The sequence below is a fragment of the Heloderma suspectum genome, chromosome 1 (assembly GCF_057233095.1).
Source record: "Heloderma suspectum isolate Gila_16-S chromosome 1, 16-S_ref, whole genome shotgun sequence".
NCBI classification, from domain to species: Eukaryota; Metazoa; Chordata; class Lepidosauria; order Squamata; family Helodermatidae; genus Heloderma; species Heloderma suspectum.
In genome coordinates, this window is record NC_139458.1 from 333,281,310 (window position 1) to 333,304,558 (window position 23,249).

The 23,249-nt window shown below is 43.8% G+C and overlaps 1 protein-coding gene across 2 annotated transcripts; it reads left to right on the forward strand.

The window, feature by feature from the left end:
• Nucleotides 1-6,333: 6,333 nt before the first annotated feature.
• C1H6orf58 (chromosome 1 C6orf58 homolog) lies at nucleotides 6,334-22,882 on the forward strand. Of its 2 annotated transcripts, XM_084831646.1 has the most exons (6): nucleotides 6,334-6,703; nucleotides 14,239-14,325; nucleotides 15,816-16,000; nucleotides 16,486-16,616; nucleotides 17,676-17,914; nucleotides 22,463-22,882. In XM_084831646.1, exons 1-6 carry the CDS (start codon nucleotides 6,334-6,336, stop codon nucleotides 22,549-22,551), a joined length of 1,101 nt encoding a protein of 366 aa, XP_084687772.1. In that variant the 3' UTR covers nucleotides 22,552-22,882. The 2 variants fall into 2 exon arrangements, with proteins under 2 accessions (XP_084687772.1, XP_084687782.1); XM_084831656.1 differs by lacking the exon at nucleotides 14,239-14,325 and having other exon boundaries at nucleotides 6,340-6,703.
• Nucleotides 22,883-23,249: the final 367 nt, after the last annotated feature.

A 23,249-nucleotide genomic window follows, 5' to 3' on the forward strand; every position in this document is an offset into this window, starting at 1 on the left:
TATAGAAATTTCAGCTTTAATATGTCTAGTTTAGCTTAAGCTGTTGTATGTAGCTAGATTTTTGTGTGCGTTTTACCTCTGTGTGAGATTGTCATGCTAAACAAAGACACAGTGCCTTATCAGAGACTCAGGAATGCCAAGAAAGTATTTACGTTAGAATTCATGACTACCTCTCTGCTACCTCTCTCTGAGCATGTCTATGTGAAAGGTGTTGCCTGTTTCTTGTCTCCTATCCCTGGTAGTCTTCCAGTCTACCAGGGATAGGACACATTTTTTGTAAGACTAACAGTGGAGTGAGATGCTTTATGTTAAACATGTATTTTTAAAAGGAAGAAGTACAAAATGTGGTTAGCAGCTGTTAGCAGCTGGGTGGCAAACGAGTTGAGAAAGAGTTGTCTGGTGCTGATAAGCGTATTTTCGTGACTGTTTGCTTGACCCCTCCTATAACTTGCTGACCCCTTCTATATTTTTTGCTGATGCTGCATTTATTCAGTTAATCCATATGTTTATCCATAGCTTGCAAGATTATGTAATATGCTGCGTATGAAATGTTGAAGAAAGCCTTGTACTGTCTCTGAAGGAATTGTACTCCAAAACAGAATTGTGGTTTAATTTCTACAGCAATGGGAGTTGTGATGAACCCCTATTTCTGATACAGCTCCACAGTGTCCCCCAGAACATCCAGTTAGTTGGCACCCTGTTGAATAGATTTATCTCATCTTATCTCTTTTTTGCCATCCAAAACACAACCAAAACCTTAATGCTTTAAAACACAACCAAAACCTTAATGCTTTAAACACACACACACACACACACACACACACACAGATTGAGTGGCTCAAACCAGCTTGGGCTTTTGAGATGAAATTTACAGCAATTAAAAAGGTAGGTCCAGCCACTAGGTAATTTGCTGGCTAGACCATTGATATCAGACATAGTGGCTATCATGTCATTTGGCTGAACAAATCTTCTCTGCTAAGGGGCTGGCTTTTACTGAAGTGGGATCCCCATAAAAGTTAATCCAGTCCTTGTAGAGTTTTCCATATATCATCTAACTGGATGCCAAGATGCTCTCTCTCAGACCATCCTCTCTGCAATAAACTCTGCATATGCTCTGGGAACCAACTCTTCTCAAGTAGAAAACATGTTACTAGATTAGTTATATTGACATTATTGATTTTATTTGGAATTCTGTGGAAGTGTATGATTGCTGCCTTCCCTTTGTTTCTCCCGTTTGTTCCCCCCTTTCCCCCAAATAAACTCCTTTTTATATCTGGACGTTTGGCTGTGTTGTTTTAAAAGGGATTGCTCACGAAACTCTTCCCTACATGAAAGACCACATGGTCACAAACTTGCCTCTTGTGGTTTTAGGATTTTTTAAAGGGTTTTGTTAAATTTGATGTCTCTTGGTTTGGGGAAGCAAAGTCCAAAACCTTTCTTGTTATCTTTTCCTGCAGCTGGGCTGAAGGGAAGGGGTCCTTTGCAATAGGGCTAAGAAACTCCCCAAGCAACTGGATAGGCTAGGGTATGTCAAGAAGTCCATCCTGACTGGTCATAGCTTATCAGAAATTATTTTCCTGGGGAACCCTTGTAAATAAGGGGTCCACTAGGAGGAAAAAGTATTCCCACCCCACCCCAGTTTCATAACAGAGTTGCAGGCCAAAACATCTGGAGGGCCACAAGTTGCCCTCTTCTGGTTTAAAGCTTTAAACCATCTTTGCTGCCATTGCAGCGAAGCAGTGGCAACACAGACCTTTTCCATGGTCACTCTGCCTACAGTGCTTCTCTCTGAGGAAGGATCCCTGCATCAGAGAGAGGCATGAACACTCTGGAATCCAGGGAGGGCAGACTTGAAGGCAGCAGATGGGGGATGCATCTTTGCTGGTCCCAGGCACTCCATCCTCCCAATCTGGATTTGGGACTGAAACACCCATGAAAAGTGTGGGTGCATGGAGGGTAAGCTAGCACAATTAGTGACATTGCACAGCATCATGACTGATCACAGGGCACATCAGATAAGGCATCAGCTTGAGCTTCCAATTTCCTGGTTTGTGGGGCTTGGACCAACATGAGATAGCCTTATTGTCTGGTCTTTTAAACTGGCAGGTATTTTGATGATTGAATGTCCTTGATTTTTGAAAAACAAATGTCTCCCCAAGGGGTGTGTGTGCGTGATATTGATATATATATATATATATATATATATATATATATATACACACACATACATACACACACACACACACACGTACACACGTCTGTCTGTCTGTCTCTTTCTCTCTCTGTCTTTACAATCAGAGGTACAGTGCTTCTGAACATTGAGGTCCTAATGTGAATATAAGAAGAGCCATGCTGGATAAGACCAAGGGTCTAGCATTCTGTTCACATGGTGGCCAACCAGCTTCCCATGAGGAACTCTCAAGCAGGACATGAGTGCATTGCAACAGCACCCTCCTGTCCGTGTTCCCCAGCAACTGGTGTAAATAGGCATACTGACTCTGATACTGGAGATAGCTACAGCCATCCTAACTAGTAGCCCCTGATACCCTTATCTTCCATGAATTTGGCCAATGCCCCTTTAAAGCCATCCAAATTAGTGGCCATCACTACATCTTGTGGCAACTAATTCCGTAGTTTAACTGCGTGCTGTGTGAAGAAGTGCTTACTTTTACTTGTCCTGAATCTGCCACCAATCAGCTTCATGGGATGACCCTGGGTTCTAGTATTATGAGAAAGGTAGAAAAATGTCTCCCTATCCACCTCCTTTAACCATGCATAACACCACTATCATACAGTGGAGGCCAGTGGACAGTCTGAATGGTGGGATGGAGGGCAAGTCAGCAGAGGCATAGCCAAGGGGTCATGAGAGGCCGAACCAAGGGGGATCAGTGGATGAGGAGTAGTCTTTGAATCCCCGACTCATTCCACAGAAGGAGAAACCTGAGGCACAAAATATGCAAATGTGGTGGGAGGAGAATCACATAACCACACGAACGTATTCCTTTGCATCCACATTTTCCTGTTCTAGCAATAACTCCCATTTCACAGAGGGTCAGGTGACTTTAAGATGATGAATGGGAGCAGAGAGTCCACACAGCCATAATAACAATGATAATTAAAATAAGATGTGAAACTAGGAATATACGAAAATTCTGCCACGGATCTCAGGGAGGCTGAATGTCAGCATATTCGGCCCCCCGAAATCGGTGGCGGAACTGCCTGCCACCCCCCCGCCACCCCCCGGGACGGGACTTACCTTGGGCGGATCTTCCTGGCGGCAGCGGCTCCGGGGGCGGTGGCGGCGGCAGCGGCCGGTCTTCCAACTGGCTGCCGCCATTTCCAGGTAAAAAAAAACAAAACGTGATAGGCTACGTAAAGATTTACGTAGCCTATCACGGCTAGATTTAAAAAAAACACCGTGATAGGCTACGTAAATCTTTACGTAGCCTATCACGGCTGACTGCAGGGACGCAAACGGCGGCGGCTACGGCCGCTGCCATTTGCGTCCCTGCTAGCCAGTGGCCGGATGTCCGGCTGCTGGCAGAGCCGGCCAGCAGCTCTGCAGAATCACTGTGGAGCACAGCCGGCCGGCCAGGATTCCGGGGGTGGGGAGGAACGGAGCGCCTCCCCCCCGGCAAGGATTCCGGGGGGAGGGACGGAACACCTCCCCCCCCACCATCAGCATAATCCCCGAAAGGTAAGTGATTTTTGTACATCCCTATGTGATACTCTCAGAGCCGCATAGAAAAGCAGCATTTGGAACATCGGAACAAGTTCTGAAAGCCTCCCAACATCCATGCTTTTGTTCTGAAAGCATCCAAAAATCCATCACAAAGCATCCACCAGAGCAGGCCTACTCAGAAGCAGCACAGTACAAAAATATTTCTTTCTTTCTTTCTTTCTTTCTTTCTTTCTTTCTTTCTTTCTTTCCTTCTTTCTTTGATTTCTGTACCACCCAGTAGCCAAAGCTCCCCAGGTTATGCAGATATTACCAGTAAGAAGTAAGGACTGGACTGCTCACGACAAAGTATAGGCATCCCTTTATATGTAATGATAATAATGATGATTATGTCCCTTGGAAGCCAGCAGGAGCCATTTGCAACCCCCCTCCCCACTTTCACACATACACAAAAACACCCTAAACCATAACATCAGTGATAATGATCATAATTAAAATAACACGTGATATTCTCAGAATCACACAGAAAAGCAGCCTTTGGAATACAGGACCAGGTTCACACCCCTGCCTCACCAATCCATGGTGTACAACTGTTTGCACTTGTACAATTAAAAAATAATAGTACTCTGAGCATGTGTAGTTTTATACTTTAAATTCACTCAAATTATATCACAACTATGACTGCAGAAATAAAATGGAGCTTGCTTCTGCTATCCTGATGCTTCAGGACAGCAGGAACACATTTACTTCAGAATCAGCACCATTTTCTGGTAGAAAAAGATAATCTATTTCAAAAATAAAATGTTTTTTTTTTTGAAAAAATGTGCATTTGTTTGTATTTATTTATCCTGTAAACTCTAACCTTATAAGTTCTACCCTTAAAGGCAGCCTAAAAATTAGATTCCAGCAGGCTGTGCTGAGGGAGATGAGAGTGAGAAGCAGCACTGAAAAGCTGTCTGGGGAATGCTGGAAGTTGTAGAACGTATTTCTGCCTAAATGTGCCTAGGACTGCATCCTATTTTTTTCCCCTCATCCCTCCCTATTCTTTTTTCCTTGTGTGTCATGTCTTTTTAGATTGTAAGCCAGCAGGCAGGAATTGCCTTCACTTACTGTTTATTTGAGTTCAATGTGCATGTGGTTTGTTGGGTTGTAAACTTGACTTGTCTGAAGCCTATAGCATGTTTGATTTGATGATCCTCCTTTTGCACTGTGTTCTTGTATGCACCATGCAATGTGTAATGAGAAACAGCTATGCCACATGGCTTCTCCATCTTGGCTCTGTGTTTCCTCCTCCCTCCCAATCCCCTCTCCTTTTGTGTTATGTATTTTAGAATGTAAGCCTGTGGACAGGGGCTGTCTTGTTTCCTACCTTTGTAAGTCATCTTGGGAGACTTTTGAGCTAAGGGCATTTCTACACCTGCCTAAAATCCTGCATTTAAAACGGGGCTTTCTGCTTCCGTTTTAAATGCAGAATCACAACTGTCTCTTTACACGTGCCCCTTCTCCCTCACGCCCCTTCTCCCTCCCTCCTTCTCCCTGTATCTGCGTTTTCCATTTTCTTTCATTGATCTCGCTCCTCTTCTTCCCTCCTTAACTCTTTTCACGGAGGAAACTGAAGCGTAACACAATAGGGTAATTTGATAGCTCATTATCATTATCATGTTTTCAGTGCCAAAACTGCGTGACCAAGTATTTATTTTATTTTTTTCTGTTAACTGCCCTTTCTCCTTTAGTCTTTAACCAATCTTCCTGAAATGTTCAAGTTATGTAAAATGGACATTTCTGTCTGGCACATGTGATTTTCAGGAAGATTGGTGAAACTCTTTTGATTTTATTAAGGTTAGAATAACTCATCCCTCTGATTTTCATTTATCATGGCAGAATCCTTTTTTGACTGATCAGGTTATCTATTGGACGCACAACTGTGCCTACAATAGATCTATTGGAGGCACCAATAATAACACATCGGTTAATGGCACAGCCTTTAATAGCTGTAACATCACAGCATTTTGGAGCTTGAGTGAATGTGGGAAGCCATTAACAAAACATACTAACCAAAAGGTTTTTTGATGATTGAATTACATCTTTATACGCATGCATATGTGCTCTGACAGAGGACAGGAAGGCCCGGCGTGCTACGGTCCATGGGGTCACAAAGAGTCGGACACGACTGAACAACAACAACAAATGTGCTCTGAAAGCATGCAGCTGACAAATAGCAGGTTCAGACATTATTAGAAGCCATTGATAAGTGCAAGGTTTCTTTTATATGAGCAATCTAATGTCCAGGAAGGTAAAATTACAGCAGCTGTTTCCACAAAAAGCAATTCCCAGTGATCAAAGAAGCTGCTGATGTGAGTGAATACTTTCCCTGAGACGTCACTCATGCAAATAGACCTCCCACAATAATTTGCACTTCAGCTGACTAACAATGTCTCAAGTGTTTTACTGGTAGGTGAGTTAATTGTTATGCTTATGAGTATATTTTGATGATAGCAATCATGAGATAAAGTAGAGTGATTTTGGTAAAGTGCTTATCACAAGGTGGTGGGGTGAGGGAAAGGCCCGAGAATTAATACCTTATTTACATAGGGAGTACGTGTCACATTCTAGCTGGCCCTTACCTGTTAAAAAAGCAACTTCCATGCTCTCTGATGTTCAGAAGCAGAATGGTCCTGTCCAGCATGGGGCACATCGTCCTGAGAAAATGTATTTGCCATCTCACCCTCTTCCTTCTTGCCACTACAGTGTTCAGTACACCACCCGAGGATGGGAAAACTCAAGAGCCTGAAGGGGACAATGATGCCTTCCCTCCGCTATGGCAACTTGCGCCTGGAAACTTAGAAGGTTACCCTACACAAGGCAACAGAATTGTTATCAACCCCTGGAGCTACTTAGAGAGATTGGGAATATATAAGTCCTTGCTTAACTCCACTGCTAAATATTTTACTAGGCTTGGATCCAGTGAAGACAGCAATATTCTATGGGGACTGCCCTTGCAGCATGGGTGGCAATACAAAACAGGTATGAATAATTGCCTTACAGTCTAAGCCTTGAAGAATGAAATCTGTCTGTGTTTGTTGTTCTAACAGGAAGGAGAATTTGGACCTTCTGGCTTTAAAATAGAGGTTGGGGCTTTTTACTATGCATTATAAGGCAAAAATGACATCCTCCACCCCGTATTTGCCATGGAGTATAGATATCAGCAAGGGATCATATGCAGAGATTTTTTTTAATTATTTAAAACATTTGTATCCCACTCTATATCATTAAGATCTCAGGGTGGAGTATAGATAAAATCAATTCAAACAGCATAAAACAATAAATGATTTAAACAGCTAAAAAATATTAAACCATTAAACAAGCTAATACCGATTAAATTCTAAAACAATAAAACAGTTAAAACAGTGTGCTACTTTAGGTAATGCATTTAGCCTTCAAAGGCTTTGGTAAAAAGCCATGTTTTTACTTGGCACTGAAATAAAACCAATGTACGCACCCATTGGGCCTCCAAGGGGAGGGTATTCCACACCCGGGGTGCCACAGCAGAGAAGGCCCTCTCCCACGTCCCACCATGGTATATGTCTCACACTGGTGGGACACAGAGGAGGGCCCGTCCAACAGATCTCAGTCCTCGGGTAGGCACATATAGGGAGAGGCGCTCCCTCAAATATCGGGGTCCCAAGCCACTTAGGGCTTTAAATGTCATCACCAGAACCTTGAATTCTGACCGGAAGCGTATTGGCAGTCAGTGCAATTCCTTAAAAACTGGTGTTATATGGTCTTTACGAGATGTTCCGGTCTGCAGTCTAGCTGCTGCATTTTGCACTAGCTGCAACTTCCGAGTCATCTTCAAGGGCAGCCCCAGGTAAAGTGCATTGCAGTAGTCTAATTGGGAAGTTACCAGCACATGTACTACTGTGGCTAGGTTATCCCTGTCCAGGAAAGGCCGTAGCTGGCAGATCAGCCGAAGCTGGCCCCAAGTACTCTGGGCCATGGAGTCCACCTGGGACTCCACTGACAGGAATGGATTTCGGAGTGCTCCCAAGCTGTGCACCTGCTCTTTCAGGGGGAGTGCAACCCCATTCAGGACAAGTCGCTTACTCAATTCCCGGACTTGGGAACCACCAATCCACAGAACCTCCGCCTTGTCAGGACTTAGCTTCAGTTTACTGGCCCACATTCAGCCCATTATAGCCTCCGGGCACCGGCCCAGCACCTTCACCGCCTCAGCCGACTCCGATGACAAGGAGACATAGAGCTGAGTAGCATCAGCGTACTGGTGACACCCCATCCCAAAACTCCTAATGACCTCACCCAACAGCTTCATATAGATGTTAAACAGCATGGGGGATAGAATAGAACCCTTTGGCATCCCACAGCTTAATAGTCATAGGGTAGAACAGGAATCCCCCAGTACCACTCTCTGGAATTGGCCTTGCAGATAGGAGTGGACCCACCGTAACACAGTGCCCCCAGCTCCCATGCTGCAGAGCCGATACAGTAAGATACCATGATCAATGGTATCGAAAGCCACTGAGAGACCCAGGAATATCAACAGGGTAGCACTCCACCTGCCTTTCACCCAGTGTAGGTCATCAGTCAGAGCAACCAGTGCCGTTTCAGTGACATACCCTGGCCTGAAATCAGACTGAAATGGGTCCAGATAATCAGTTTCCTCCAAGAACATCTGATGCTTAACCCTTCCCATGTCTGCCAATTGTCCCCTGCAAATTCCCTTTTTAAATTGATTTCAAGACTGAGGTTAGTAAGCCCAGCTAGGGGATATCATCAGGCTGGGCCTGAAATCCTATACCCAGTTCTGGGAGTAAGCCCCAGTGAACTCAATGGAACTAACTTCTGAGTAAACATGGATAGCTTCCATCAGGGTTTCATCAGGCCCCTTCTTTGCAGATCTTCAGGAGGGCTCTGAAGACCCACCTGTTATCACTGGCCTTCCCATAATCTGCGGACTGCAGGTTTTATTGGGGCAATCTGTTTTTATAGTGTTTTATAGTATTTCATTGTATATTTCTTTGTCTATTGATATGTTTTTTTAATCCTGTACACCACCTTGAGAGGGCTTTACCCTTAAAGGAGGCCTGAAAATCATTTTGAATATATAAAAATACAGATATACATACAGGACTGCATTGTGAGGCATATTTGCAGAGAAAAATTGGCAGGCATGGGAAATGTTAAAGTATACATAGCTCTTCAACTCACTGATTCTTCATTGCAAATTCCCCCCTCACATTTCTTTTGCCTCAGGCAAACGTGGGTATGGCAATCAGTGTCATTCTCCCGCGCACACTCCCTCCTACCTAGAACTCTATTAAGGTTAAAGTTTAAGTTGGAAGGGTGTGTTTCCCATGTAGTATCTGTTTTTGCAAAAAAAAAAACCCTTAATTACAAACCTTTGGTGGTCATCTTCACAGCCCTATGATATTCTGAGGACAGAAAGCAGAGCCTTCAAAAAGACCTTATGGCTTTATCCTATTGGACTCATCCAATTTGTTTACCAAGAACGAGAGGAGGCATATTTAATCTTCATTTTAAGGAATTAAGGGTGCAATCCTATGCAGTTTTAGATAGAAAAAAGTCCTACAATTCCCAGCATTCCCAGGGAATACTGAGGGTTGTAGGACTTTTTTCTGTCTAAAACTGCATAGCATTGCACCCTAAATACATTGTCATACTTGTTCATATAAAATTATGCAAGGACACATTTCTTCCCGTTTGTAATGAGTGTGATGAGAGAGCTATGATTGCTGCCAGATGTTTTTACATCATGCCAGACGTTATCCTGCATTAGGTTTCTTTCATGGTTTCCCTATGGGCAACTAGTACTGCCTATGTCTGTTGTGATCCTTAATCAGCCCTTATATTGTCCATTGAGTAGAGTGGCAGGCCTCCCCAATGCCCAATTGGTCTTCCGCTCACCTAGGTTTGGACTTCACAAAAAATAGCAAGCTTACCTTCACGTTTCAAGCATCCTTCGATGCCAGCGTTAAAAGTTCTAACTGGAATATCCAAAACAAACTTCCCCGAGTCAAAGGTTTCTTCCATCCAGGACCTTGAGCTTCCATTTGCTTCTCAAACCCTCCTACCGCAAAAGGCAGGACCGCTGGGAAATGGGAAGAATCCAGCAGGGCAGCACTATGAGAAATGGTGTTCCTGACTCACAGTTCTATGATATTCTAGAAACAGTAATTAAGAACACTCACAAATTTATTTGAGGTATGCTCCTCCCTCCATATGGGTTTGAGAGACCCCAAGATAATAATAACAACATAAATTGGGCTCACCCTTTAAAATAACTAGGTAGGCTGTGCTTGCCCTAAATTCCACTCCTGCAGCTCTTAAGCCATCTCTAGATGAGGTAAAATCCAGCACCCTTACCAGGGCTTCTGCTTCCGGATTCTTTGCACAATTAAGATGTGCTCCTTTACACAGGCTGACACAGGTTGTTTTGCGGGTATTCTCTTTCTCGGCAAATTCTATATGTTCCATTATACAGTAACTTGATGGTGTTGCGGTATAGTGGAATTGCGCATTTTCACGAGGCTTCTATGGTGAGATATTGCGGGATAGAGAGAAAATACTAGACTTTCCTCATCATGAAAAAAACCACAATAATGGTTACAAACAGCTGGAGAGGCCCGTTATCCCAAGATTCAGGATATCCCTATCTATAAACAGCAATAGGCCATCCCATTTTACCGGACAAAGAATTAAAGATATTTGCAAGGCATTAGGTATTCAACAGAATTTCCATTGCCTCTCCCATCCACAATCAGCAGGAGCTGTAGAGAGACAAAATGGAGTTTTAAAGAATAAATTGGCAAAAATCGGTGCTGAAACTGGATTAAAATGGCCTGATGCTTTACCAATTGCACTCATGAGTATGAAGTCAAATGCCAGTAAAAAGACTGGATTGTCTCCACACGAACTATTAATGGGTAAGCCAATGTGGTGGGTACCTTGTTCCCCACCTGCAACCTCCCATCTACAGCATACATCTGATCTGCTTGATGATACTCCATGGAACTATTGCAATGCCTTAATGAAGTATGTCAAGGCATTTCATTCACAGGTACAGGTGGCACTTTCCAAGGAACCAGAAGAAGCGTGCCATCCACGTGATTGGGTTCAAAAAGTACACCAAAAGAAAACATTATTAGAACCTTGTTGGAAAGGTCCCAACCACATCTTACTAACAACTAACACCGCTGTGAAGTGTCAAAGACTCCAGATGTGGATTCATGCATCTCAATGCAAGAAAATTCCATCACCAGAAGAAAAGACTGAGGCCATAATAAAGCCTCCTACGATTCAGGGTGATTTTTGTGTTAGTACCTTCTCCCCTAAAGCAGAAGAATATATTCCAGGACATCAATACAATCTACATCCATGATGCAGCAAGGAGAAGAAGTCCTAGAAGCTTTTTCCTCCACGTTCCGGCCTCCACCAAATCGAAGAAGGAATTCCTGTGGAACCAGATTCTCCTGAAAGATCCAGGGTGCAAAGGAACTGGATCATATGAATGCTGCCCTCTGGACGAACTATACCACAACCTCAGTCCCGTGCACTGCCCCTCAGTCCACTGGGAAACCTTGGCCCAGAGAGAGAAGAAAGACTTTGGCTGTGCTCCTGGAATTGGTTATTTGTGTTATTTCTGTGGATAACATTGATTTTCTTTGCTGTTAAGTGGGCTACAGATTAATCACAATATGGCTGATCTATCAGTCAGAATTAGAGAAGCAGCCACATTAAGGAAATGGATGTTGCTATCAATATGGTTTATATGTGTAAAAGTGTTATTATTAGGGCTGTACACAGACCCCCCGATCTGCTTCGGATTATCCCTATCTGCCTCGGATTGATTCTCCCCCCCCCCCTGCTTCGACTCAGGTCTGAATCTGAAGTGAGATTCGGATATCCGGATTGCCCATTTTTGAAAGATTGCACTGTTACACACACACACACACACACACACACCCCAGAATAAATCCTTCTCCATACTGACCTAACCCATTTGTGGCTGTCTCTGCTCAAATTCCTATAATATTTCCCTTGTAGTGTTTTTCCTTTGTTCCATGGGATTTCATGCATCCTCTAATTTCTCCCCTTTGAATTTCTGTTCTCCCTCTTTTTTGCACGACAATGTGCACATAACAGACACACCATCCAGATAATTCAGTCTTACCATTGTGTAAACAAATCTTGTAAACAGACATTGAAGAGTTCCTTTCACTTTCCAAGCTGCTTTCTAGGAATGTTTATAGCAGGGGTGGAAACTTGTGGCCCTCCAGATGTTTCAACCAACAACTCATCCCTCACCATTGGCTATGAGTGTCTCTACATTAAGCAACCCCACCCCACCCCCGCTCTTTTCTTTGTGGGGTTATGATGGACTCCTTTACATGGCAGACACATGGTTCGAACTGAGGGAGTGCCTCCCTCCTTCCCTGGCATGTGTGTAAAGGAGCAGGGTGGGGGTGGTGGAAGGAGTCTGGTTTTCATCGGTTAACTTGTGCTGTACTGTTTCCTTCAGCCCCCAGGAAAGAGACGACTTACTTCTACGTACACATAAGATTGTGCTGTAGGTCTGCAATCCTAGACACACTTACTTGGGAATAAGCCCCAATGAACGTAATGGGGTGTTCTGAATCAACAGAGGATGTTGATTGTGAGCTTGGTGGGGTGAGGAGTCAGATCTGTCTCCCTTCATTGCAAGGAGGCATTTTACCCTCTTTTCCGTCTGATCAGCCTGTGATCAAAAAATGTGCTCAAGCATTTACATGGCAGACACATGGTTTGAATTGAGGAAAGTCTTTCCTCAGCAAGTTCATAGCACTACACCGGCATTACACACTGCCGATATGGAGCCATTAACTTTTATTACTGGTGTATCTCTGATCTTCTTGAAAGCCGGATAAAGGGCAAAATGTGCGGACGGCATCCTGGAGGTTGACAACATCATATAAAGAACACAGAAACCTCTGTGAGTGACTAGTCATGAGCGTGCAATAAATCGCTCATGTAGAGATGCCCTATGCTGGCTGGAGCTTATGAGAGTTGTAGGCCAAAACATCTGGAGGACCACAGAATGCTCATCCCTGCTGTATAAGATAGCGACAACACGGACACCTCTCATAGTGTTCTGTTTTGGAATAGTCATAGCGGCCCTTTGGGGAAATGAAAGATAATCACGCATGGTTTTGGTGTGGAATATGTGTCAATGGGCAAATGGCTTGATACATTGTAAAAGACCCCCAATGCTCAATGAGCCCTAACTGTCTAAATGGGATGGTCTTGCGCAGCATGGGGTATGTTTCTGAGAGGCAACGCTTTCCCAACTTCTCCAGCAGGTCTCATCCAGTGCTTGCAGAAACACAAACTCGGACGCCTCAGAGCAGGGTGCCAGGGCCCGGCTTCAGCACACCAGTGGGCCTTGTAAGTTATAGCCAGGATTTGATTCGAAGCAGCCTGGAAGAGCTTGGCCTGTTCAGCTACTACAATGTCAGAACCTGTGTGAACTTATCTCTGTCAGTGTTCACAGCGCAGAGCCGGGGGGAGTCACCCAACTCCCTGTCCGCCTGCTGGTCTGGCCTTGGCAGGCTGATACACCCAGAATCCCAAGTCCCTCTCTTTCTCTAACTCATGATGCAGGCTGCAATCCTATACTGACTCTGAGCTGAATGGGGCTTACATCTGAGTAAACATGTATAGGCTTGTGCTGTTAGGCTGTAATCCTATGTGTATTTCCATGGGAGTAAGCCCAACGTAACAGAGTAGGACTTACTTTCGGATAAACATGGATAGGCTTGCACTACATATAAATCATTTACCATATCAGTTCAAAGTATATGGAGCTGTGATGTAATTGGATTGTTAATTTTTTGTTTAAACATAATTTTTATTCCAATAGGTTAAATCCAGTGTTGTGCAAGCAAATGTCTAGTCACGCAGTGGAACTCTCCCTGCCTCTCCTGCCCCTTGAAGGGCTCCCATGACCTATCAAATCTGGTCTACAGGATCCCCTTACCCTCTGGAGAAGATTTTGGTCCACTGCAAAGGGGATAGAAATCCATTCTGCTGATGGACGCTGCACTCAGTGGGAGATGCAATTTGGATACAACCCTATAATATGTATAGCATTTATCCACCTTATCTGACCATTTGCAACAGGATAAGCCATTCTAGAAACATGCGGCTGAGGTCAATAGGTAGATCTTGTTTCTTTTCCAAACAGAAGCCAGTCATATTCCTTGGACTGCAGCCTCCTTATGTCAAGATGGATGAAAAGAATTATAGCAGCCCCTCTCTTACGAGCACAGCCAAGGGCAATTGATAGGTCTTGTTCTCCTTCCAAACAAAAGTAAAATCAATTAATTATGAAATACATCTGCCATTCTATTCAGCAATTGTCAAGATCAAAACATCATAAACAAACAGCAGTTCTTCTCTTAGCAAAATCCTGTGTCAAATGTAAAAATGCTTGGTCATTTAGACGAATACAATGGTATGTAATACCCTATTGGATTTCCTTCCAGGCAGACTAGCAGATCCCAGTAATGCCACAACATGTGGCCGTAAAGATGGAGACAATTTGTGCATATCCGTGCAGAGCTGGTGGGCTTGTAAGTATATGTTCATCATGTTCATGAAATGCCGCTTAGTCTCCAGAGTAATTCAGAATTTGCCATCCAATAGGACTTCGATAATGCCAAGTCAATTTACTATTACCTGACTTAACTGAGGAAGCTCTCATCATAGCACACATTTAATAGCAATTGCACCAAGCCACAACATTCTTATTTGTATGTGGGTTTTCCACCTGAGTAAGAGGTTGGGGAGGATTTGCTGAGTGCTAGCATACTAGGAATGGGTGTTTGTCCACCACTACCAAACCACAAAAGTTTTCAGCAGTCCTTCTTTAGATTTCAGGTGGTAGCCACAGGGAACACTAGCTTTCACAGCTCTGGGGTGCCTGGGGGCAAAATGGGCAAATGGGCAAAATGGAAACCTAGCAGAGCAACCTCCTGGTACTGCTGCCACAACGCCTCTGAGCCATGGGATCTCCATGACCACATATCCTTGCAGCACCACTGCATCTACTTCTAGATCCTTCTGTAAGCTTATTCTGTGTAGCCAGTCCATTGGAAGATCTATGGTAAAATTCTGTGTAGCTTTATAGATATTCACAGATGGAGCAAACTTGCAGGAGCACTGTTGCCAGCTGCTGAGTTCTTCTGTTATCCTGTTCTACAGAACATCTTCCAGAATGACCCGCATGTGGGGAAAAGAAGAGAGGGGAAAGAAGGAAATTGGAATGGAGAGAGCATAGAAGGCAGTGTGACATGGCTTAGCCTGGGAGAAAAGCATTTAAAGGGCGGAAAATAAAGTGTTTAAAAGATTACCAAACATCGTCCAGCATGACTGGTTAAAAACATTATGCCTTGTCATGACTGATGTCATGGAAACTGTACAATAGGTGTTTCTGATGATCACACAACCGCATTTTACATACATGCACCCACACACACAGGATCGCCGTAGCAACGGTGCCACAACTGAGGGGATTAGAATCGCATCTCATTCACACTGAATTACAATATGGATACTAAATACCCTCCAGTGGAAATGCAACATGAACACACAGGTATCATCTGTAAGTGAAGAATGGGAAGTGCATCATTATTTCTCAAAAGAACCAACAACAACAACAACTCATGCTTGTACATTAGTGACTCTAACTAAATTCTAAGAACTTTTCAACATTTTAAAGCTTGGCAGATACGATTTTGTTACCCTGACACTACTTAACATTTTTCTCCATCTTTTAACAAGTTGCATGAAATTTTATCGCTTCTGTTCTTTTACTTTTTATTATCCATAGAAATCCTGTGTGTGTGAATCAGTCCTCGTGCCACTGAAATTCTACGGATATAGTCCCATAGCCACATATTTGGGTGTAAGACAACTGAACAAATTGGGACTTAGTTCTGTCTAAACAGGCAGAGAATCGGACTGTATATAAACATCATTTTAATTAAGATCATTTGAATGTGCTTCAGTTTCCCAGACATTATTTCAGCTAAATTTGTTTTACTACTGTTCACTACTCCAGGTATGAATTACTACCTAGCCATCATCCCCTTTCTGGGAGCACTGGATAGTGGAGTCTTTGGAGAGCTGCCATATGAGATAGAAATATTACCACCAGATGAGCAAAGCGCTGACTTCTGTCACACTGTTACTGAATGTAATACCCAGGCACCAAAAGTCATGTCTAGCTGGAGAGACTTCTTCAAGGTACTGTCGGTTTTTTTCCTGCTTACTAGATGGATATCAGACAGGTATTATTCTATTGCAATTGGCTCTTTCTCACCTGAACCACAAATCCAAGTAGACAGATGAAATGTTCACTAATGTTAAAAGAAAGAAAGAAACCCAGTTATGGTTTCCTTGTTTCCACACTTCTTGGAATAAATCCCACTGAAGTCAATGCCGCTTACTTCTGAATAGACACGTACAGGATTGCATTGTAAAGGATGTCAGCCAGAAGAAATTCCATGGAAGTAGTATGACCACAAGTATATATGATCAGGGAGGGCTGGCAGAGAGCAGGGGAGGGAGGGATTCATTTCCCAAGTTATTTCCAAATTTTAAAACAACAACAACAACAACACAGTTCATTTCCAAGACAGGCTGAGGAAAGCAAAGTCACCTATATCTATACCCTACCTAATCAGTCAAATTGAACATTCTAACACACACAGGCATTTTCCCTTTTTCAGTATCTCTTATCCACTGCACGGAACCCTGAAACACCCACAACTCTTTCCTTCTCGCAAGATGAAGCATTGAACTACATGTGGAAAGCTCATGTCCTCTCCAATACTTTTGCACTTCCCAAGTTTCGAAACCGGTAAGATAAAACTACCTAAGGTACCAAAGGCTTTTTTGCAGGTACCCTATCATGGGCATTTGTAAGACAGAATTAGCTTATGAGAAGTTGCCCTCAACTAATCACACATACCAGCCATTTCTACAGTAGTGCCCTCACCCTGCGCCCGGCTTGCCTAGCCATGGGGGGGGGGCTGTTGCGGGTGGCGGGGGGAGGACGGGACAAGGGCGAAGGCCATTGGCCTTCGCCCCTGGGGTCTCCAAGGGGCGGGTCTAGCCAGCCACTATTTAGGCCGCGCTGCCCCGCAGCCTCCTCATTCCGGCTATTCCGGGTTGTTTACTGGTCGTCCTATTTTGGGGGCCGAGTAGGAATTTTGGCTCCTAGCTGCATTGGTCAGGCTTTGGGGGTTTTGCCTACTTCGCACTGCAGTTCCGACACTGAGCTTCATACATTAAGCTAGCACTCAACGATATGAACTTCTGGTCACATAGCTGCACCGGCGGTTCAGGGCAGGCTCTCCACTGGGGGAGTGGCCAGGTGAGCATTTGTAGGCACCGTTTCAGGTGACTGGTAAGGCCTGAGGCTTCCGGCTCAGGGTTTTGTGGCCCCAGTTGGGAGATACGGCTTACCTTTGAGGCCAACCCTCCTCACCCACTCGGGTTCTGTGGCTCGAGGGGGGGTGACAGGGGAAGGTCTCCCAGCCCAGAACTGGGTATGTCCGATTGGTGGGTGAGGGCGGATGCCTCGCCACAGACAACGAATGCCTCACTCTACACCTGTCATGTTGGTCTTGTTGTGGTGTGCCCGCCGGTGCTTTCTTCGCAGATTGTAATCTATCAATAAATGTGGCCCTGTTTATCCCAAATTGATTGGTGTCATCTCGTCATTTCTCCCCTGTCCACTCGCAAGAGTACAATGTGTTGTCAGGGAGCGATACAGGTAGCAGTCAGGTGCAATGAAACATCTCTGTGAACTTGTACTCACTTACATCAAGTCAGAAACCATTGATCCTGTCGGTAGTGGAATGAATACTAGATGAATTGAGGTATGACCTCACTTTTCCCCCCTCCCACATTTCAGACTACCGTACCTCAGTGGTGCTGAAAGCAGCTTTGGAGAGGCCTGGAGTACTGCAGTTGACTTCATTGCAGCCACACGTTTTCCTACGGACCGGATCACTGTACACTATTTCCAGACTGGATTACCACCTCGAATGCTTCTGGAAGGAGACAAAGGACCTGCCATTGCAGACTTCACACCTGTGCAGAATAAAGTGCTGTTTGCTGTTGAGGCTCTTCACAAGGCAAATGAGAAAACGGGTAGGAGCTTTGAACGAGCACATCATCCATATTTACTGCATTATATCCATTTACAGATGCAACTTTAATTCAACAGTTGTCTGGGACCATTCTGAGGGATGACCCCAGTGTCTTCCAGCCACCTCCACACTATGCAATATAGCTGTATATGCAAACTGAACAGTGGCTCAATTCTTAGTTTTTCCCACTGCCACCCTCTGCTCACCAGGCTTCGGACTGTCCACTTTTAAAACATCTTTTAAAGCACCTACGGTTCTTTGTCCATTTCAGTTTCAATTACATTTTAAACATTCATTGGTTGCTTTAAAAAAAGAAAAATAAACTAGGCTCAGGCCCGAAGTCTACGTTACACCAATCATGCTAATGTTGAAGTATTTCTCAAGCGTACATTGCAGGTGTGGCAGAGAGGGGTCTTTAACCCTTTGCACCCACTGTGGTCATGTCTGTGGTCATATCTTCAATTGCTGGGCATGGAAAGATAATAGCCTGGTCCAAGCGGAATGCTCTGCTAGAGCTCACTGATAAGATTGGCACATGCCCCATGTAACTCAAAAAGAAATTATGCATACCGTTGAAAGTTTTATCCTGCTGCTTATGACCAAGCAAGCATCTGTGGTGATGTGGAAATAATTCCACCAAGCTGCTCTTGAGTAGCATGGAAAGAATGCAGTCTACCAGTATCTGAAAACGATCACTATGGGTTGTATCCCGTCCTGGCTGTCTGCCAGTAGAATGGAAACTATTGGTGAAACGGTTCTCCACTCCTCCCCTGCCCCCTGCCCACAGCGCCCCACATGACTCATCTGCTCCATGGGGACAGGGGATAGAGAATTTTCAGTGGTGTCACCTAAGCTCTGGAACTCCCTCTCTTAGGAGGCTAAGGCCATGCTGGCTGGGGATGCTGTTTTTCTCTTTGCTGCTCTAGTTTTAATACATGATATCTAACGGATATATGACTACATAGGTTTAGGAAGTTTGCTTGCCGATTTTTATTGTTCTAGTTTGCTTTTGTGTGCCTCTTTAAGGATTCCTTTTGGAGCCAAATGACAGCATAAAAGTATCAGTATAAGCTTGTTAGTATAAATCAGTGAGTTTGTAATTGCCCTGTACATGATAAATTATTGTATAGAAAATCAGTGTTTACCTTATAAACTTCAGTGTATTCATAACAACAAAACAGATGACAAAGACAATGACACAGAATAAGAAACGTGTAAAGAAACCGATCTGTATTTAGAGAGAAACATATATTTAGCCGAACAGAGACTGTAATTCTCTTTCTTTATAAAACCTCAGTCTGCTCCCCTCCAGCAGCTCAAACAAAAAATAGCTATAAAATTGGAGTTGTATAGCACCATCCTGTGGTATTAATTAGAAGTACTCAAAAAAACAATTTTAGCAGGGATTACTGAAAATCCTACTTTTGCTTCTACTGTCATGGCAAATTCTTCTATCTCATCCAACAAAATAAAACATAAGTGGATGAGAGAATACCTGTATGCTGTGACCGAATTTAAAAAATATGATCAGCAACTCTAGGGAGCTCAGAGAGATAATCAACGGTTATCAGCGGCTGGAGCTGCCGCTGCTGCCGGAGCTGCTGCCGCCGCAGCCACTACCAGGTCGGCTCCATTTCGCGGGGCTTTCGTGGAGTGCTGGGGCGGGTTGCTCCGTTCCGCCACGGATTCCGGGGGGCCAAATTCACTGGAATTCGGCCTCCCTGGGATCCGTGGTGGAATTCTCTAACATCCCTAATGTACACGGATGGTTCATAAGTAAAAATATTGACCCATAAGGGGAAAGGCAGAGCAGAAAATGGGAAATTAATTAACCAAGACAGGGTAATTAGGCTACCTTGAGTGCTATGAAGCAATGTGAGAATCGTGTAGGTGTGCCACTTTGATCTGATTAGCAAAGAGGCCACCACATAATGCAACAGGAAAGGAGAAATGAGAACACAAGAAGGATAATTGTTTTGGCAGTTGGCCTCCGTAAACCACCACATTGAAGTTGAAAAGAAACACACCCAGATGGGAGGGAAGTCAGGACTTCCAGCTGTAATTCAAGGGGTGTGACAAAAGTGGGGCACTAACCATTCAGGAAGGACAGCCAGTGGCATGCACACATATCCATCGTTGGTGGCTCATAAGTAATGGAACGAATGGCTGACAAGCAGCTGGATGGCCAGGGGTAGCCTGTTTCCTGGGTACCCCATGAGAGCCATGACCAATCAAGCAGATAAAAGGCCCGGAGGTGGTTCTGAGTGTTACATTTGCATTTGGTAGCTGTTCACTGGAACTCCCAACATGAGGTCCAAAGAGGTGTCCATGCAAGTGAAAGAGGCCATCATTAGGCAGAGGAAACAAAATAAACCCATCAGAGAGATAGCAAAAACAGTGGGAGTGGCCAATACAACAGTTTGGAACATCCTGAAAAAGAAGGAATTAACTGGCAAGCTCAGCAACAGCAAAAGGCCTGGAAGACCATGGAAGACAACTAAGGTGGATGACCGCAGAATTCTGCTCATGGTGAAGATGAACCCTTTCACAACATCTAGCCAGGTCAAGAACGCTCTTGCGGAGGTAGGCATGTCATTGTCAACATCTACAGTCAAGAGACAGCTTTATGAATGTAAATACAGAGGCTTCACAACAAGATTCAAACCACTGGTAACGCTCAAGAACCGAAAGGCCAGATTAGCCTTTGCCAGTAAACACCTAAAAAAGCCTGCCCGGTTCTGGAATAAGATTCTTTGGACTGATGAAACCAAGATTAACTTGTACCAGAATGATGGGAAGAGAAAAGTATGGAGAAGGAAAGGAACAGCTCATGATCCAAAGCATACCACATTATCTGTCAAACATGGTGGAGGCAGTGTTATGGCATGGGCACGTATGGCTGCCAATGGAACCGGGTCACTGGTGTTTATTGATGACCACAGAATTGACTGCTGATAATAAATTGATTGCAGATAAAAGCAGCAGGATGAATTCTGAAGTGTATAGGGCTATACTTTCTGCTCAGATTCAGCCAAATGCTGCCAAACTGATAGGGCGCCGCTTCATATTGCAGATGGATCATGACCCAAAACATACATCAAAAGCTACCCCAGAGTTTCTGAAGGCAAAGAAGTGGGATGTTCTTCAATGACCAAGTCAGTCACCTGATCTCCACCCAATAGAGCATGCTTTTCACTTACTGAAGACAAGACTGAAGGCAGAAAGACCCACAAACAAGCAGCAGCTGAAGGCAGCTGCAGTCAAGGCCTGGCAAAGCATCTCGAGGGAGTAAACTCAGCATTTGGTCATGTCCATGGGTTCCAGACTTCAGGCAGTCATTGACTGCAAAGGATTTTCATCCAGGTATTAAAGGCGATCCTTAAGTTTGCAATGATGTTGGTTTGTTCCATTACTTATGAGCCACCAACGATGGGTGTGTGTGTATGCCACTGGCTGTCCTTCCTGAATGGTTAGTGCCCCACTTTTGTCAAACCCCTTGAATTACAGCTGAAAGTCCTGACTTCGCTCCCATCTGGGTGTGTTTGCTTTCAACTTCAATGTGGTGGTATACGGAGGCCAACTGCCAAAACAGTTATCCTTGTTCCAATATTTCTGGCCCTGACTGTATGTATGTGTGTGTGTGCGTGCACGTGTGGTGTGCTTGCGTGTATAGATTACATACATACATAACATAAGAAGTGTGCACTGACCCCCCCCCCCTTCAACTCAGATCCCAATTCAGCATTGTGGAAAAAATCCTGCTTCTGCTCGGGCCAGTTTGTAGTCAGTCCACTTCAGCTCAGCATCAAACCTGAGTCAAGGTTTGGAAAAATGAGTCTTTATGCTTCCTTTTGACTACCATAGTAAATTGGGGGGGGGGGAACTGTAATGTTTTTCTCTTGGCCAGAACTGGATGATAATTTCAGGCATAGTAGCCCCCTAGAAGGGGATTACACCTGCCCAATGTCAGAAAAAATAGGTGAAGCGTTTATATTTTTATTTTCTTTTAAAGGGAACTTCCAATAACATTTTTATTCCTTACAAGAATTGGATACAAATTTCAGGATTCATTGCCCCATCAGAGGAGATCATATCTGCCAAATTTCAGAATGATAGCCACAGCATTTTGAGGTCTCCAAAAGAGGACATGCTTATCTCCCTATGCTCCTTGTGGACCATTATTCTGAAAATTACAGATAGCCTAGAGGAGTCTCTAAGTAAGAAATCAGCAAAGTTTCAGAAGGATAGGTTTAGCAGTTCATGTTGAAGGGAGGTTCTCCAATTTGGGGAAGGGAGTGATTTGCTTTCCCTTCCCTTCACCCCCCCCAAAAAAAAGTTTTTGGATAAATTTGTAGAAAATGCACAGGTCATTAGAGGTGTCCTTTCATTATTATCTTTAGCAGATAATACTGTTGATTTATTTTGCAATATTTCTTGAATGTATATATCCTTTGGTTTATAAACATTGTTTGACACATTGAGATTTCATTGAATTGAAAGGCAGGTTATAAATGCTCCATTAAATTTAAAAATGCAAATTATTTTGCAGGAGGAATGTTGTTGCTCTTTTGGAAAATGGCTATGTCTACTGAAAATGGAAGAAAAATGGGTCGCCGTCTTATTGAAAGTTTGTTTTGAAGTACCTAGTTTTTGGAAAAGCACAACATTTTAATTTATTTTAATTATTTGCCCACTGGTGTATCAACATTTGGATAAAGTTTACCATATTCCATATGGTTCAATGTTGTTTGGAAGACTAATATTTTGAATTAATCCCCTATTTCTGAGTTTATCTGTACAGATTAAGGCTGCAATCCTATGCACGCTTACCTGAGGCATACTGTAAAAGCACCATACCGTTGTAAAACTGCACCATACCAAAAATATGGGATTAAATAAAGCTGGAACAGAAAACTCATTTTTCCTGTACAAACACACTAATATATATTAAACGTATGTTCTGAAAGGTAATTTTTCTGCGCTTTCCTACAAACAGATCTTCGGGAAAGTAGTTTCAACTACAACAGTTTCTTTTAATTTCTCTTTTCACCTATATACAAAACAAGTTCAAGAGGTGACAATTCAGCCTTTGTGAGCGTGATTGGCTCCGTATGGTTCAGTCTGTTTATTTATTTATTTGGCATTTTATGCTGTCCAATAACATAAGTCCTCTGGGTAACTGCAGGGGTGGAGGACCCATTAAAATGGTCCACCCCAGGCATCTTATGGATCCAAATGGAATCCTGAACGCGCTTGGGGATTGTCTGGAGCACGCCAGCAGCCACTCGGTCGAGACCCTGGTGGGTGGCTGGAATGCCGCAATCGCTGGGGCATTA

Coding starts and splice junctions, on each gene's coding strand:
- C1H6orf58 (XM_084831646.1), top strand. CDS start 6,334: ATGTTCAGAAGCAGAATGGTCCTGTCCAGCATGGGGCACATCGTCCTG. Junction 16,001..16,485: donor GCTGGAGAGACTTCTTCAAG/GTACTGTCGGTT, acceptor TCCCTTTTTCAG/TATCTCTTATCCACTGCACG. Junction 17,915..22,462: donor CAAGGCAAATGAGAAAACGG/GTAGGAGCTTTG, acceptor ATTATTTTGCAG/GAGGAATGTTGTTGCTCTTT.